The sequence below is a fragment of the Humulus lupulus genome, chromosome 8 (assembly GCF_963169125.1).
Source record: "Humulus lupulus chromosome 8, drHumLupu1.1, whole genome shotgun sequence".
Lineage (NCBI taxonomy): Eukaryota > Viridiplantae > Streptophyta > Magnoliopsida > Rosales > Cannabaceae > Humulus > Humulus lupulus.
The window spans coordinates 26468280-26482356 of record NC_084800.1 but is presented as its reverse complement, the minus strand read 5'-3'; the positions used below and the strand labels follow the sequence as shown (position 1 = coordinate 26482356).

General features: G+C 39.4%; 2 protein-coding genes across 3 annotated transcripts; both read left to right on the top strand.

The window, feature by feature from the left end:
• The first annotated feature begins 909 nt into the window (after positions 1–909).
• Positions 910–4024, top strand: LOC133796485 (magnesium transporter MRS2-1-like). Of its 2 annotated transcripts, none has more exons than XM_062234015.1 (6): positions 910–1087; positions 1696–2297; positions 2720–2848; positions 2943–3275; positions 3372–3419; positions 3721–4024. In XM_062234015.1, the coding sequence occupies exons 2-6, from the start codon at positions 1707–1709 to the stop codon at positions 3949–3951; spliced, it is 1332 nt and encodes a 443-aa protein (XP_062089999.1). In that variant the 5' UTR covers positions 910–1087; positions 1696–1706; the 3' UTR covers positions 3952–4024. The 2 variants fall into 2 exon arrangements, with proteins under 2 accessions (XP_062089999.1, XP_062089998.1); XM_062234014.1 differs by having other exon boundaries at positions 911–1087; positions 1686–2297.
• Positions 4025–6349: 2325 nt separating this feature from the next.
• Positions 6350–7762, top strand: LOC133796484 (early nodulin-like protein 17). The gene is made up of 2 exons (XM_062234013.1): positions 6350–6692; positions 7005–7762. Exons 1-2 carry the CDS (start codon positions 6521–6523, stop codon positions 7334–7336), a joined length of 504 nt encoding a protein of 167 aa, XP_062089997.1. The 5' UTR covers positions 6350–6520; the 3' UTR covers positions 7337–7762.
• The last annotated feature ends 6315 nt before the right edge of the window (positions 7763–14077 follow it).

Here is a 14077-nt window from a genome sequence, read left to right as displayed (position 1 = left end):
ATGCTCAAATAATATTTTTTCTCATTAAATTTCAATGATATATACATGAAATTTGTTGTTTCGTCATTTTTGTTCTAAGTGATTGAGATTTGATTTGGAAAAATTTAACCAAAATGCTAAACGACAAAATCATTTTTCTAGGTACCACTCTCCACCTGCTATTTCTTATAAAAAATTCATTTTTTTTCAGAACAAATAACTTCTTTAAAACTCTCTCCTAAATTAAACAAATTAAAAATAAATAAATAAATGATCGGCATCTTTCACGAGTAAGCCAAATCTTTTATTTTGCTCAATTTGGTATTTAAGTTTCATTTGGTCAATCAATAGTAAAATTTGATTTTTACTAATAAAAATAAAAATATATTTTTATTCTGTAGTCGAATATTTTTCGTTGTCGTGAGATTTTGGAAAAAGAAAATGATAGAATCGGTGATACAAGAAATCTATATTAAATAAACAAATACTGATTTACCTATTCAATTATTAATTTAGGGAAATTTTAGCACACTTTTTGGTACTCACATGATTTTTCGCACAGTCATTTTATATAAAATTGTATATATTTTAATTATTTAGAGTATTCTATAAATTTTTAAAATTTTTTAAATAATTTAAAATGCAAAAAATAAAATTTAAATTTATTATTTTCTACTTACATAAAAAAAAATAAACCACCCGTGAAAAAAACTATTTTAATCTAGTTTTCAACCCACTCAATTATTCAAAAAAATTTGAAAAATTTACTTATAATTTAAATAATTACAACCTACACAGTAATAAAAAAAAATTAATTTGGCTGAAAATTTGGGTGCACAATGCATCGTATTTGGGTGCCCGGTAGACCCTATTTGGGTGCAACATAGAATTCCCCATTACTTTGTTGTTTTTTACTTCATTAACTGTGAGAATAAAATAATAAAAAAAAGAAAGGGCGAAGTTAACCGCCAGGAGTGAAGACCAGCACCATTAAAGTTAAGCTTGTACAATTCTATTGTAATGCCCTTTGCTCTCATTTCTTCTCCGTTTGGCTTTTGAGCCTCGTCATCCCCATCGCCATCGCTTCACGAGGTTTCACTCTCTTCAGGTATCTCTTTTCCAATCTAGGGTTTCGTTTCTTTTCTGATTAATTTATACCCGAATTTGTCCATTTCTTCATTGTTTAGTCTTTTAGATGTCGAGTTTTCGTATAATTGAGTATACGATCAAAGACTATCTAAATTGTCATCGCATAGGGCCTTACAAACAACGCTTGTTATCTCATTAGAGGTGATTCTTATGGTGTGGATTGTGCTTATGAATGTTTATGTGATTGTTTACATGGACGAACGTATGAAGCTGAGAACTCTAGAATTGTTTGTTTTTTTCGTCTTCATAGTCCATTCTCAAAATTTAATAGATGCTTGTTTGTATTTGGCTTCGATCTTAATTTTGGAAATGGACCCTTTTCTGTGCTTCACTTATTACAAAGATTAAACAAAACTACATTCAAATATATTTATTTTTTCTTGTAATTTTGTTGCCCGGATATAATGAATGGCATTTGAAGTAAGGTAGATTTTGAAAACCTAATTATAAAGGTGAAGAGCTAAATCTATATTGGAGAACTTTTGGGTTTGTAGGTTTATTTATTGATTTTAGAGTGTGTTCTTAGTTGAAACATTTGTCTGTTTTTCATGTTGAAGCAATTTACAGCTGATTCTTTGATGGCGGACCTCAAAGAGCGGTTGCTTCCGCCGAAGCCTGCATCTGCAATAAACCTGAGGGAATCTTCATATCGACCGTCGCCCTTTGGAAGGCAACCTTTTCAAGGAGTGGATGTTGTGGGACTTAAGAAGCGTGGCCAAGGAATTAGGTCTTGGATTCGGGTTGACTCTTCTGGGGATTCTCAGGTAATTGAGGTTGACAAATTTACCATGATGCGTCGCTGTGACTTACCTGCTCGTGATCTGCGCCTGCTTGATCCTCTCTTTGTTTATCCTTCAACCATCCTTGGCAGAGAGAGGGCTATTGTTGTTAATTTGGAACAAATTCGGTGTATCATTACAGCAGATGAGGTTTTAATTCTGAATTCCCTGGATAGCTGTGTATTGCAATATGTAATGGAACTACAACGGCGATTGACTCCATCCGGGGTACCAGAGGTCTGGCAAACAGACAATGCTGATTTGAGTCGGAGGAGGGGAAGTAAAAGTTTTGACAATGTTTTTGGAAATACATCTCCTGACTATTTGCCCTTTGAGTTTAGCGCTTTGGAAGTTGCTTTAGAGGCTGCTTGCACTTTTCTTGATTCTCAAGTGAGTAAAGTATTAGTAAATCTCAAGATTTACTGTCCCTTTCATCTATCCCATAATCTCACACATAGAGAAACAGAAAAACATTGTGTATATTCTGAATTTTAGTAGCATTAGACTTTGACTCATATAAAAGCAGTATCCTGCATACATGCTGAAGTAGTTTTGGTCAGAGTACAATTACAAAAATTTCTAAAAAGGTACTACAAAAAGAGGGTTTTGCCAAAGTCAACAATTTTCACTTGTAATACTGTTTTTATCATTTCATGTAAAATGCCACTATTTTACATGTAATGAAATTTTTTGCATGTACAATTACAGAATGATCTTTGCTTTTATCTCTCCCCCCCCTCTTTCTGGTATGTTTTTTTTTTCTTCTTTCCCTTGTGATATACTTAAGTTGACTAGTTTTCCCTTTTCTAAAGGCAGCAGAGTTAGAAATCGAAGCATACCCGTTGTTGGATGGATTAACATCGAAGATCAGTACATTAAACTTGGAACGGGTTCGTCGGTTGAAAAGCAGACTTGTTGCCTTGACTCGGAGAGTGCAGAAGGTATGCAGAAATGCATATTATTAATTTATTTTCCTTATCTCATAAGAGTAGAAAAAGATGTCCAACACTTCCCTCTATTTATGTGTTTGTTTAGGTTAGGGATGAGATAGAGCAACTCATGGATGATGATGGGGATATGGCTGAGATGTATCTCACTGAGAAGAAAAGTAGGATGGAAACGTCATTTTATGGTGATCAGTCTTTAATGGGATACAGATCTAATGATTGTGCATCTATTTCTGCTCCCGTATCTCCTGTCTCTTCACCCCCTGAGTCTAGAAGGCTTGAGAAGACCTTGAGCCTTGCAAGGAGTCGACATGAGAGTATGAGGAGTTCGGACAGCAATACAGAAAGAATAGAAGAGCTTGAGATGTTGCTGGAAGCGTACTTTGTTGTTATAGACAGCACTCTTAACAAGCTCACATCGGTATTCACAGCAGTTTTTCTTTATTTATTTGCCGTTCATATAAATTCGAGTAGGGTAATACAGTGTTTAATAATTTCTTATTTTTCTATGTTTCAGCTGAAGGAATACATTGATGACACTGAAGATTTCATCAATATTCAGCTGGTATTATGCTCTCTTTATTAATAATATTTGTCTATTGTATATACAACCATTCATAGTGTGTAGATTACCACCTAGATATTTAAGGGCTTTGTCTTGCAAAAGGATTCAGATAGTTTCCAACTGAACTGAATCTATATTAAGTGCACAGTGAAGAAAGGAAAAAGGAAAAAGGAAACTGCATTGCATGTTTCTTCAATCGATTGATAATAGCTGAAATATCATTCATGTACCTAGAATATTTTAGCTCTTCACAAACTACTGTAGATTAATCTTATTCTTCAAATATTTATTATGTTTGCAGGATAATGTTAGAAACCAGCTTATTCAATTTGAGCTACTTCTCACAACTGCAACATTTGTGGTGGCCATTTTCGGGGTGGTTGCAGGAATCTTTGGCATGAACTTCCCCATATCATTGTTTGACAGTCCTGCGGCTTTTAAATGGGTCCTCATAATTACCGGGATAACAGGCATGGCCATATTTTGTGTGTTTGTATTGTTTTTCAAGCATAGAAGGCTCATGCCATTGTAGGTGCTCTAAGACCCTTAATTAAAATGATTTAATTGAAAATAAACAAAATATAAAAGAGGAAGAATTTTGTTTCTGTCTTTTTTTTTTAACTTTATATATTCAATGAGAAATAGGAAATAAAAGCTAGTCCTCTTGGAGGGATTCCTTTAACTTTAACTTTGTGAATGTTAGTCTATAATGGTTCAAAAGCAAGGACGTATCATCATCGTCCATTGTTGGCGAAAACAATGTGCAAACACTTGCAAATGGTTACTAAATATGAGAGGCATAACTGTAACGAATATTTTCAATAATAAAGGCAAGAAGTTTACGATCAACAGTCAAAATTGTTTTCTTATTTAACAATAAACACTTCTTAGTATTAGAGCCGAATATGTCGAGAAGCAGAAGTACATTTAACCCAACGTACTTCTTATTGTACTCCTCAAGACTTATCAGAAGCCGCTCTTGTGCGAAAGAGTTTTTAACAACAAGGAGCTATCAACCTTCCAACATTAAATTTCTCAAAGGAGCGAGTAGTATCCGCTTCATCCAAAAGAAAAGTAAAAAAAAAAAAGAAAACTTTGCAGCATCATTTAGCAGATGATGAACCTGAAGAAGTCTTTGACTACGAGCTTTATCTGCTTTTTCCAAATAATCTTGATGAGAATGATGCTTTGCCCCTGAAAGATAACACAAGCATATAAGAGAGGAAGATTGACCATGGTCCTTCTCAAGTTCGGAATACTTAGCAAGAGCTAAAAGGCAAATAAACCAACTAAATTGAGTCAGAGGCAGTCATGCAGAGCAGATCAGGAAATAAGATCAACCAATAAGTTAATAACTTGGATCAAGTATTATTTAAAAACTACAGAAAATCTTACTTTCAATATATTAGTCAGAATGCATGTAAAGAAAAATATTGGTCTTGGTCATATGTATATCCATAGTGCAGCTTAGGTAAGCCTGCTCTAAGAGCTTTGTTTTCCTTTAGGCTTATACCCTATTAGATTCAAGCGTATCTTTCAAGTTATATTTTGAGGTGTCTAATAGTATCAATTGACTCAATAGACAAACAACCAACAAATTGAAAAGCTACATACACGTGCATTGCTCCGTAAGTACATTTCAGGGTTAACTCACTGACTACACCATTAATCTTTAAGTTAAGGCCATAAATTGTTCAATACATGAAATGCTTGAAGTTGAAATGTAAGTGCAGAAGAAAATATGGCGGTGTAAAAATAGATGTTCAATCAATGACAAGACAAGAGAATAGATTTGAGTGAAATTAAACATCAGAACCAAGCTATATGAAAGAAAAACAATCTAAAGAGAAACAAAACGAAAAGATAATATATTTGTACAAGGCTACTTTTGTCAAGGGGTGCATAATACGAAAACAGCTTAAATTTTATTGGCACCTTGTGTTCTATCAGCGAGTTCATGTATAAAGTATCAACATTAAAACTAATCCAAAGTAAAATGCAACAATACCAATTAGAGATTTCATACCAAGAAAACAATTAAATTTAAACAAACCATTTCTATATTCACATCAAAACAAACCATTTCATTGCACATGTGGAGACTTGGCTTGTACTCACCACTGAAGAAGCTGCTAATGTAGTTTTTTATTAAAAGATGTTAGCCTGAGATTGTGATTCGGCAGTCGTGAAACACTACATGACATGTAAACATTTCATTTAAGAATACTTAATATGGTCACATCTGGTATGCACAATTCTCGATATACAACTATACCATGGAAGCCTTACTTGCAGGCCATTTCCCCCTCAAATTTAAACAGCAGCCGAATTAGTATTGGATCACTTGTGTGTTTTTTCATTTGATTCTTCTTGTTCATGTTTTCATGATTGTTTCAGCAACTTTATTTTTCTAGTGAGCCCTCAACAGTGGACTGGACAAGGGTGGAAAGAAAAAAAGGAACTTCATCCATTCCCAAAATTTCATCGTCACCATTATGACAGATGCAACTGCGGTCTGATCAAATTGCTTTCTCATATTTGTTATTGATTTATTTTCCGGGAACTTCTTTATAGTCTCTTTAAGAGTATCAAGAAACACCAAAATCCCACAGAGCATAGTTAAAAGCAAATACTTTTGACACACCAACTTATCTATAACCTGATTCCAGCAAAAAAAAAAAAAACTAATCTTTAGCCTTAATTTGTAGACAGACACAATGGCCCACTTGAATAAAGTAGTCTGTTTTCATCCTATATTTATATTGTAAGAGTGGAGCGTAGCGGACCCTTCCTGGCGATGCCGCTTTAATTCAAATGCAACGATCATTCAAGTGAAAACGGTAATATATTGATCATGATCCTACTACAGGGACCACTCTTTGTTACTTTTCTTGGACCTGTTACCTATGTAGTTGCTCCTGCATCTACCCAATATATATTCTCCAGTGTGTTCCAGCTTCCAGACAAAAAAACAAAAAAGTTCACTGTAGTGTGTCGAGTCCAGTCAGTCATACTCGATAAAGATTTATTTTTTCCGAGAAAGAGAGTGAAAGAAACAACAATACCCCAACCAAGCCAACTAACCAACCACAGAAGTGAAAATGTCCAGCTCAGTGTACCTTATCTTCTCCATCGTTCTCATCTCCGCCGTTTCAACCCTCCCTCCTATCTTTGCCACCGACCATATTGTTGGGGCTAATAAGGGTTGGAATCCCGGTCTAAACTACACCCTTTGGGCTAACAACCACACATTTTATGTTGGCGACTTTATCTGTAAGTTCTTTCTTCTCTCTCTCTTTCTGTACTTGTGTATCAGTTTGCTTATATATGGGGATTTTGTTAAAAGATCTTGAGAACCCACTTCTCGTTTCCACTTCCACGCTGTTTTTTCAAAGAAAAAGAACTGCTGTATTAGTTTCTCAGTGAGAAAAGATAGAATTTTGAGCTAAAATACTTCGTTTTTGTGTTGTGTTAGTTTAATGATTGAAAACAGTCAACTTTACTTTCTTGTGTAAACTTTAGCTTTGTGGCTTTCATTTTCCTAGCCTTTTTCTTTTGGTCCTGAAGATGCATTGTTTGTCACAGCATTTAGGTACCAAAAGAACCAGTACAATGTGTTTGAGGTGAACCAAACTGGATATGACAACTGCACAACTGAAGGTGCAGTAGGGAACTGGACCAGCGGCAAAGACTTCATACTCCTCACTGAGGCCAAAAGGTACTACTTCATTTGTGGAAATGGGCAGTGCTTCAGTGGCATGAAGGTATCTGTGGTTGTCCACCATCTGCCGCCGCCTCCATCCTCTGCTCCCAAGCACTCTTCTCAGAATTCCACTGCCGCAGCAGTTCCAAGCCCTGGATTCCGGGCGTTGACAGTGTCATTGGCATTCATCTGGTTTGGATCTTGGGGGCTTTAGTGTTGTTGTAGCAGCTTTAGATCAGGGAAGTGTATTATTGAATCATTTCATTATTGGGGTCTTTTATTTTGTGTGTGCCAAACTCTTTGGAGACAGTCCTTTTCAATTGACTTTTCCCCTCCTACTTCTGTGAGATTAGTTCTCATTTTGCATTGACTGCATTTCTTTCTTAATGTTATTGTCATTTTAGGGGAAGAAAAAGAAAATGGCAAAGTCCATATTTAGGGCAAGGCTTCTTTTGGTATTTATTGGATTGTGTATACTAAGTAGGAGAAAGAATACTGATTTAGAGTATTTTTTGAGGTGTATGTTATCTTCCCATAACCGGTTTTAATTAGGTTTGCATTTCAATGCAGGTAAAGCTCTGCATTCAATATTCTCTGTTTTTTATTTGAACTCATAAAAAGTACAGATTTTATTTATTTATTTATTTTTCTTTTGAGGTGTCATCAATTGTTTGTAACCATAAAAAGTCATCTCATCATGAGTCAAACAAAGGAAGCCCATTTTGAAATAATACAGTGAGCAGCATTACAATTCTACAACCAGAGAGAGGCATGTAGGCCAACTTCTAAGCTCATACGAATACGTACCGTCCGTCCCACTTCCCTGCCCGCATGCCCATTAACTCACACAGCCTCGGCCAGTTTAGCAGAATGATATTGAAAATCAAAGCTACACCACCGTTAAGCTTGTAGTATAACTAGTTATAAACACATTTGGTGTTCTTTTCCTAAGTCACCATATAATACCCAACGCACTCTTCGAGTCAGTGCCAAACTCCCAAATGCCTTTCAGCTTGATATTTCTTTGCATAAAAAATCCCATTGTTTTACATCTGAGTATTTATATGATTAAGAAAAATCTACACGGTTTCACAAAATGAAAAATGCAACAGAAAATTGGAAATTGGTGAAGAAAAATCTACACGGTTTCTCAGCTCCTCTCCATTCCAACAAACTCCTTCATCCAGCTTGGCTTCACGCGCACCCTCTTCCCACGCGCTCTTTCTCCTTCTGCAGGTTCATCGGCTGGAGCCATTTCCCCCGTGCTAGTTCCTTCACCTTCTTTATCTCTTTCTGAGTTATGACTTTGGGCTTCCACCTGGATCCATTTGTGAACTTGTTTCCCCATGGGCTCTTGGTCTAATGCTATTGGGCCTCCTCCTTGGGCTGAGTCCAGTTCTCTAACAATACCCCCCTCCTCAAAAATAACCTTGTCCTCAAGGTTGGTCAGCCCGTACGTGTTGCAAAAAGAAGCAAAATTTTCCCAGGTTGCGTCTTCTGGGGAACTCAGAGTCCATTGGACTAAAACTTGTTTAATCGAGCCCGTGGAACCTGGAATGATGCGTGTAGCTAGGATGGCATTTGGCAACATCAGAGGTTTATTGGCCACACTTAGCTCTGGTAATGGATAACATGTAGCAGGGTCATTTCCGTGGTATGGCTTCAGCAGAGATACATGAAACGTAGGATGAATGCGGCTGTTAGGGGGTAATGCGAGCTTGTATGCGACGTTCCCTACTCTGGCTGTAACTGCAAAAGGCCCAAAGAAACGGCGGCAAAGTTTAGCATTCAACCTTTTAGCCACTGTTGTTTGTCGGTACGGCTGTAACTTGACTAAGACCAAGTCCCCCACTTGAAAGTCGATGTCTCTACGCTGTTTATTTGCTTGTTGCTGCATTCGGTGTCGTGCTCGCTCTAAATGGGTTTTTAAATGCTGCAGAATGTCATCCCGAGTTAACAATTCATCTTCAACAGCCTGTATCGCGGTGGTTCCCCTCGTGTATGTCGGTATTGTTGGAGGTGTTCTACCATAAACTGCCTGGAACGGTGTCATCCCAATAGCTGAATGGTGACTTGTGTTGTAGTGATATTCAGCCCATGACAAAAATCTGCTCCACTGTTTGGGGTTGTCCGCTGAAAATGCTCTTAAGTATTGCTCCAAATATCTATTTGTAACCTCCGTTTGTCCGTCCGTTTGAGGGTGATAAGAGGAGCTCATGTTGAGAGATGTTCCCATGAGCTCAAACAACTTTTTCCAAAAGGCGCTTGTAAATATCGGGTCACGATCCGACACTATTGTTCTTGGTAACCCGTGTAATTTAATCACCATATTAGTAAACAGTTCGGCAACTTTTGTGGCTGAGTAATGATGTGGGAGTGCTCCAAAGTGAGCATATTTAGTAAATCTGTCCACCACAACCAGAATGTTGGTAGCCCCATTCGAATTTGGCAAACCCACAATAAAATCCATCGCCAAGTCCTCCCAAACCCTTTCCGGCATTGCTAAAGGTTGAAGTAACCCATATGGCGCCTTTGTCGAATACTTGATTGTTTGACACGTTGGGCAGGCTCGGACGAACTCCCTGACGTCTTTGCGCATCCCTGACCAGAAGAAATTGGCTCCCAACCGTAGAAATGTCCGCTCAACACCTGCATGACCTCCTATACGCGAAGAGTGAAATTCGGACAATAACTGGGCCTTCAAATTAGAGTGCTTACTGATCAAAAGGCGGTGACGGTGATAAAGGAGGCCATCTCGGGCAGAGTACAGCGAGGTGTCCCCGATCCCCTCTTGTAGCTGGCTGTGTATCAACCGTAAATCTGGGCAAGTCATATTCTCCTGCCTCAACTCATCAAGAAACTCGTATGACCCCGTACTCATTGCTAAAAAGAGAGTTGGTTGTGGTTCAGCTTGCTGCCGCGAGAGCGCATCCGCCGCGGAATTCTGTTTCCCCATTTTATACTCAATAGAAAATTGGTAGCCCATCAACTTGTGTAAAAATCGCTGCTGCTCCGGAGTTTGAATTACTTGAGTGAGTAATTCTTTGAGGCTCCGGTGGTCTGTCCGAATAATGAAGTGCCTGCCCAACAAATATTGGCGCCATTTAGTGACCGCCTCCACTATCGCCCTCATCTCTTTACTGTATGTGGAAGCTGTAGCAAATTTTGGGCCCAGTTTTTTACTGAAAAAGGCTAATGGATGACCCTCCTGCATCAAAACACCACCAATACCCACATTAGAAGCATCAGTTTCTACCACAAAATTCTTAGAGAAATCAGGTAAATGAAGGACTGGTGTGGTCGTCATAGCTGTTTTTAACTTCGTAAAAGCCTCTGCTGCCTCGGTTGACCAGTGAAAATTATCCTTCTTGAGGAGTGCGGTCAGTGGGGCAGCGATGGTGGCATATCGAGCTACGAAGCGGCGATAGTATCTCGTCAAACCCAAGAACCCACGGAGCTGTTTAAGCGTGTTCGGAGTCGGCCAATTCACCATGGCATCTGTTTTTGTTGGGTCTGCCCGAACTCCTTGGGAGGAGACAATATGACCCAAATATTCAATAGTATCTCGGAAGAATTGGCACTTGCTACGCTTCGCATAAAAGTTGTGACTCCGCAATAGTTGTAACACTGATCTCAAATGGCTCACATGCTCCTCACAAGAACGGCTATATACCAAAATATCGTCGAAAAACACAGTGACGAAACGCCGCAAAAACGGTCTGAAAACATGGTTCATTGTTGCCTGAAAAGTTGATGGGGCGTTGGTAAGCCCAAACGGCATGACGACAAACTCGTAATGTTCTTCATGGGTGCGGAAGGCGGTCTTATGGATATCCCTCGGATCCATTCTGATTTGATGGTACCCGGCCCGAAGATCAAGCTTAGAGAATACTTGAGCTTGGCCCAACTCATCTAATAGTTCGTCGATTGTCGGAATTGGAAAACGATCCTTGATGGTGATGCCGTTGAGAGCCCTATAATCCACACAAAATCTCCATGTACCATCCTTTTTCTTTACCAATATAACCGGTGATGAGTAAGGACTAGTGCTAGCTCGTATGAATCCACATTCCTTCATTTCTTGAATCAGTTGCTCAATGATATCCTTTTGGAAATAAGGATATCTGTATGGTCTCACATTAATAGGCAACGTCCCTGGCTGTAAGAAGATCCTATGATCCATATTGCGGTGTGGTGGAAGATGTTTCGGTTCGGTGAAAACATCTTGAAACTCCGTCACTAGCTCGGTCCCTTCTCTCGGCAAGACCGCTTGAACTTCAGTGAGTGCTTCCGTATCATTGTTCAGTTCTGTTATAGTCGCGCAGAGTCTGAAACAATCCCGAACGTCCCCTTCTCGGATCAATGTATGTAGCTGGGAAAAGGATAATTGGTGCGCCTCCACGTCCTTTGAACCAGCAAGTTTAACCACACTGCCTTCCCATGAAAACTCCATAGTAAGAGCCTTGTGGTCATGGATACAAGGGCCTAGAGTTTGTAACCACTGCATCCCTAACACCACATCCAAACCGCAAATTGGTAGCACGTATAAATCGACCACAAATCGATGTCCCTGCAACATTAATTCCACTCCTCGGCACAGTTTTGAACACAACAGAAAATGACCACTGCCCATATAAACTTTGAAACGTTTTGTTTCCTCCCATTGCAATCGTAGTTGAGCCGCTAGCGATTCCTGGATAAAATTGTTGTTGCTACCCGTATCAATTAATACCTCCAATTGCTCGGACCCGTGTTGTGCCATGATTCTGAATATTCTTGGATTTAATGGGTTTGACAGAGAATTCAAGCTGACCTCATCTTCTGTATTATCCTCCAACTCGTTGCACGTGGTCTCCATTGCAGTATCAGTATCATCTTCCTCTAACGCACATAAGATGAGCATGCGATTCTTACATTTGTGTCCGAAACTGAACTTCTCGTCACAAGTAAAACAGAGACCCTTATCCCTCCGGTCTTTGAGCTCGGCTGGAGATAGTTTCTTGATCGGCAGTGGGGCGATGCTAGATGCTTGGGTGGGTTGCTGAGAGGTACCTAGTTTATATGGCCCCATCGGACTAGTTGGGGTAATCGTTGTTGTAGTCGTGGGCTTAGTGTACCACGTAGTCCGTGGTGTGTCCACCCGACGTCGGCCACCCAGATCCTCATTCCGGTCTTCATATAATTGAGCCTTCGCCATTGCATCGCTTAAATCGATAGGTTTCGACAGTAGTAATTCCCTCCTAATATCCATCTTCAAACCCCAGACGAAAAAATTCAGAAACATTGCGTCCGACACACCTGTAATCCTTGGCATCAACGCTTCGAATTCTGCTCGATATTCCGAGACTCGACCCGACTGAGTCAGTTTAGAGATCCTTCCCAAGGGGTCATCATAGATAGATGTCCCAAAACGCTGTTGTAGTGCTCGCAGAAAAGAAGACCAATCCGTGATTGCACCCCCTTTTTCCATCCATTGGAACCATGTTGATGGGGTCCCCTCCAAGTGAAAAGCCACCATTGCCAGTCGCATGTCATCATCCACCTTATGCAAGTCAAAGAACTTGTTTATTTTGTACACCCAGTCATCTACATTGGCTCCATCAAACCTGGGTACCTTCACCCTCAATGTCTTGAGTAAGGAATTCAGTTCCCGACTGTCAGCCACATTCTCCGATCGTTTGCTCCCCGAACGGCCAGTCTCCCGGTCCACACTTGCACGACCCTCCGATTCCCCCGAGCTAGGAGGTGGCATCTGAGCTAGTCGCTCCTCAGTCTTGGAAACATGCTGATCCAACAGAGCTGAAAACTTCTGGAATTGAGCATCTGAATGCTGCTTAAAGTTGAGCTCCAATGCTTGCAGCAGTCCGGCGATCTCCTCGTTCTTCATGGTGAGTAAAATCAATGAAAGCACCAATAATACCCAACGCACTCTTCGAGTCAGTGCCAAACTCCCAAATGCCTTTCAGCTTGATATTTCTTTGCATAAAAAATCCCATTGTTTTACATCTGAGTATTTATATGATTAAGAAAAATCTACACGGTTTCACAAAATGAAAAATGCAACAGAAAATTGGAAATTGGTGAAGAAAAATCTACACGGTTTCTCAGCTCCTCTCCATTCCAACAAACTCCTTCATCCAGCTTGGCTTCACGCGCACCCTCTTCCCACGCGCTCTTTCTCCTTCTGCAGGTTCATCGGCTGGAGCCATTTCCCCCGTGCTAGTTCCTTCACCTTCTTTATCTCTTTCTGAGTTATGACTTTGGGCTTCCACCTGGATCCATTTGTGAACTTGTTTCCCCATGGGCTCTTGGTCTAATGCTATTGGGCCTCCTCCTTGGGCTGAGTCCAGTTCTCTAACACCATATGAACTCCTAAATTTACAGAATACAACTAATTGCTTTGAGAGCATAATCGGATAGCTTTAGAATTTCACTTCATTTTACGGGAAGAAAACTAACTGTAAACTGAATTGCCATTTTTAGTCACCTCCCCTTTTCTACTTAGATATTTTTATCCCAATTCAATCAAAAGGGTGAGTATATAAGGAAGAAAACTCGTTGATTGATCACCACTCGTCTTACTCGTTTAGAAAAGTGATTGAATCATTACCACTTGTTTCCCTTGTCATAGTCAATATATGTTTATTTCATAATACATTTATTCACACGAGAATGAGATTATATATGAGACCAGGCCACCTATCTCCTCAAAATCAATCTTCTTGTTCTTCTTCCATTATGTTTTCATGCTACACAGAAAAAAACGAGATTAAGACACAGGAAAAGGAAAATGGTTTCTTTTTGAAGAATGGAGGTGCAGTGTTAGAGCAGACCATTCTTTCGTAGCCAATGCACTTGCTTATCTCCACCACGGCCATTTAAAGACCTTCATCTATAGAGATATACATAGCCACATAGCTTTCTTAGACCAAGACTATGGTGCCGAGCTGTTTGA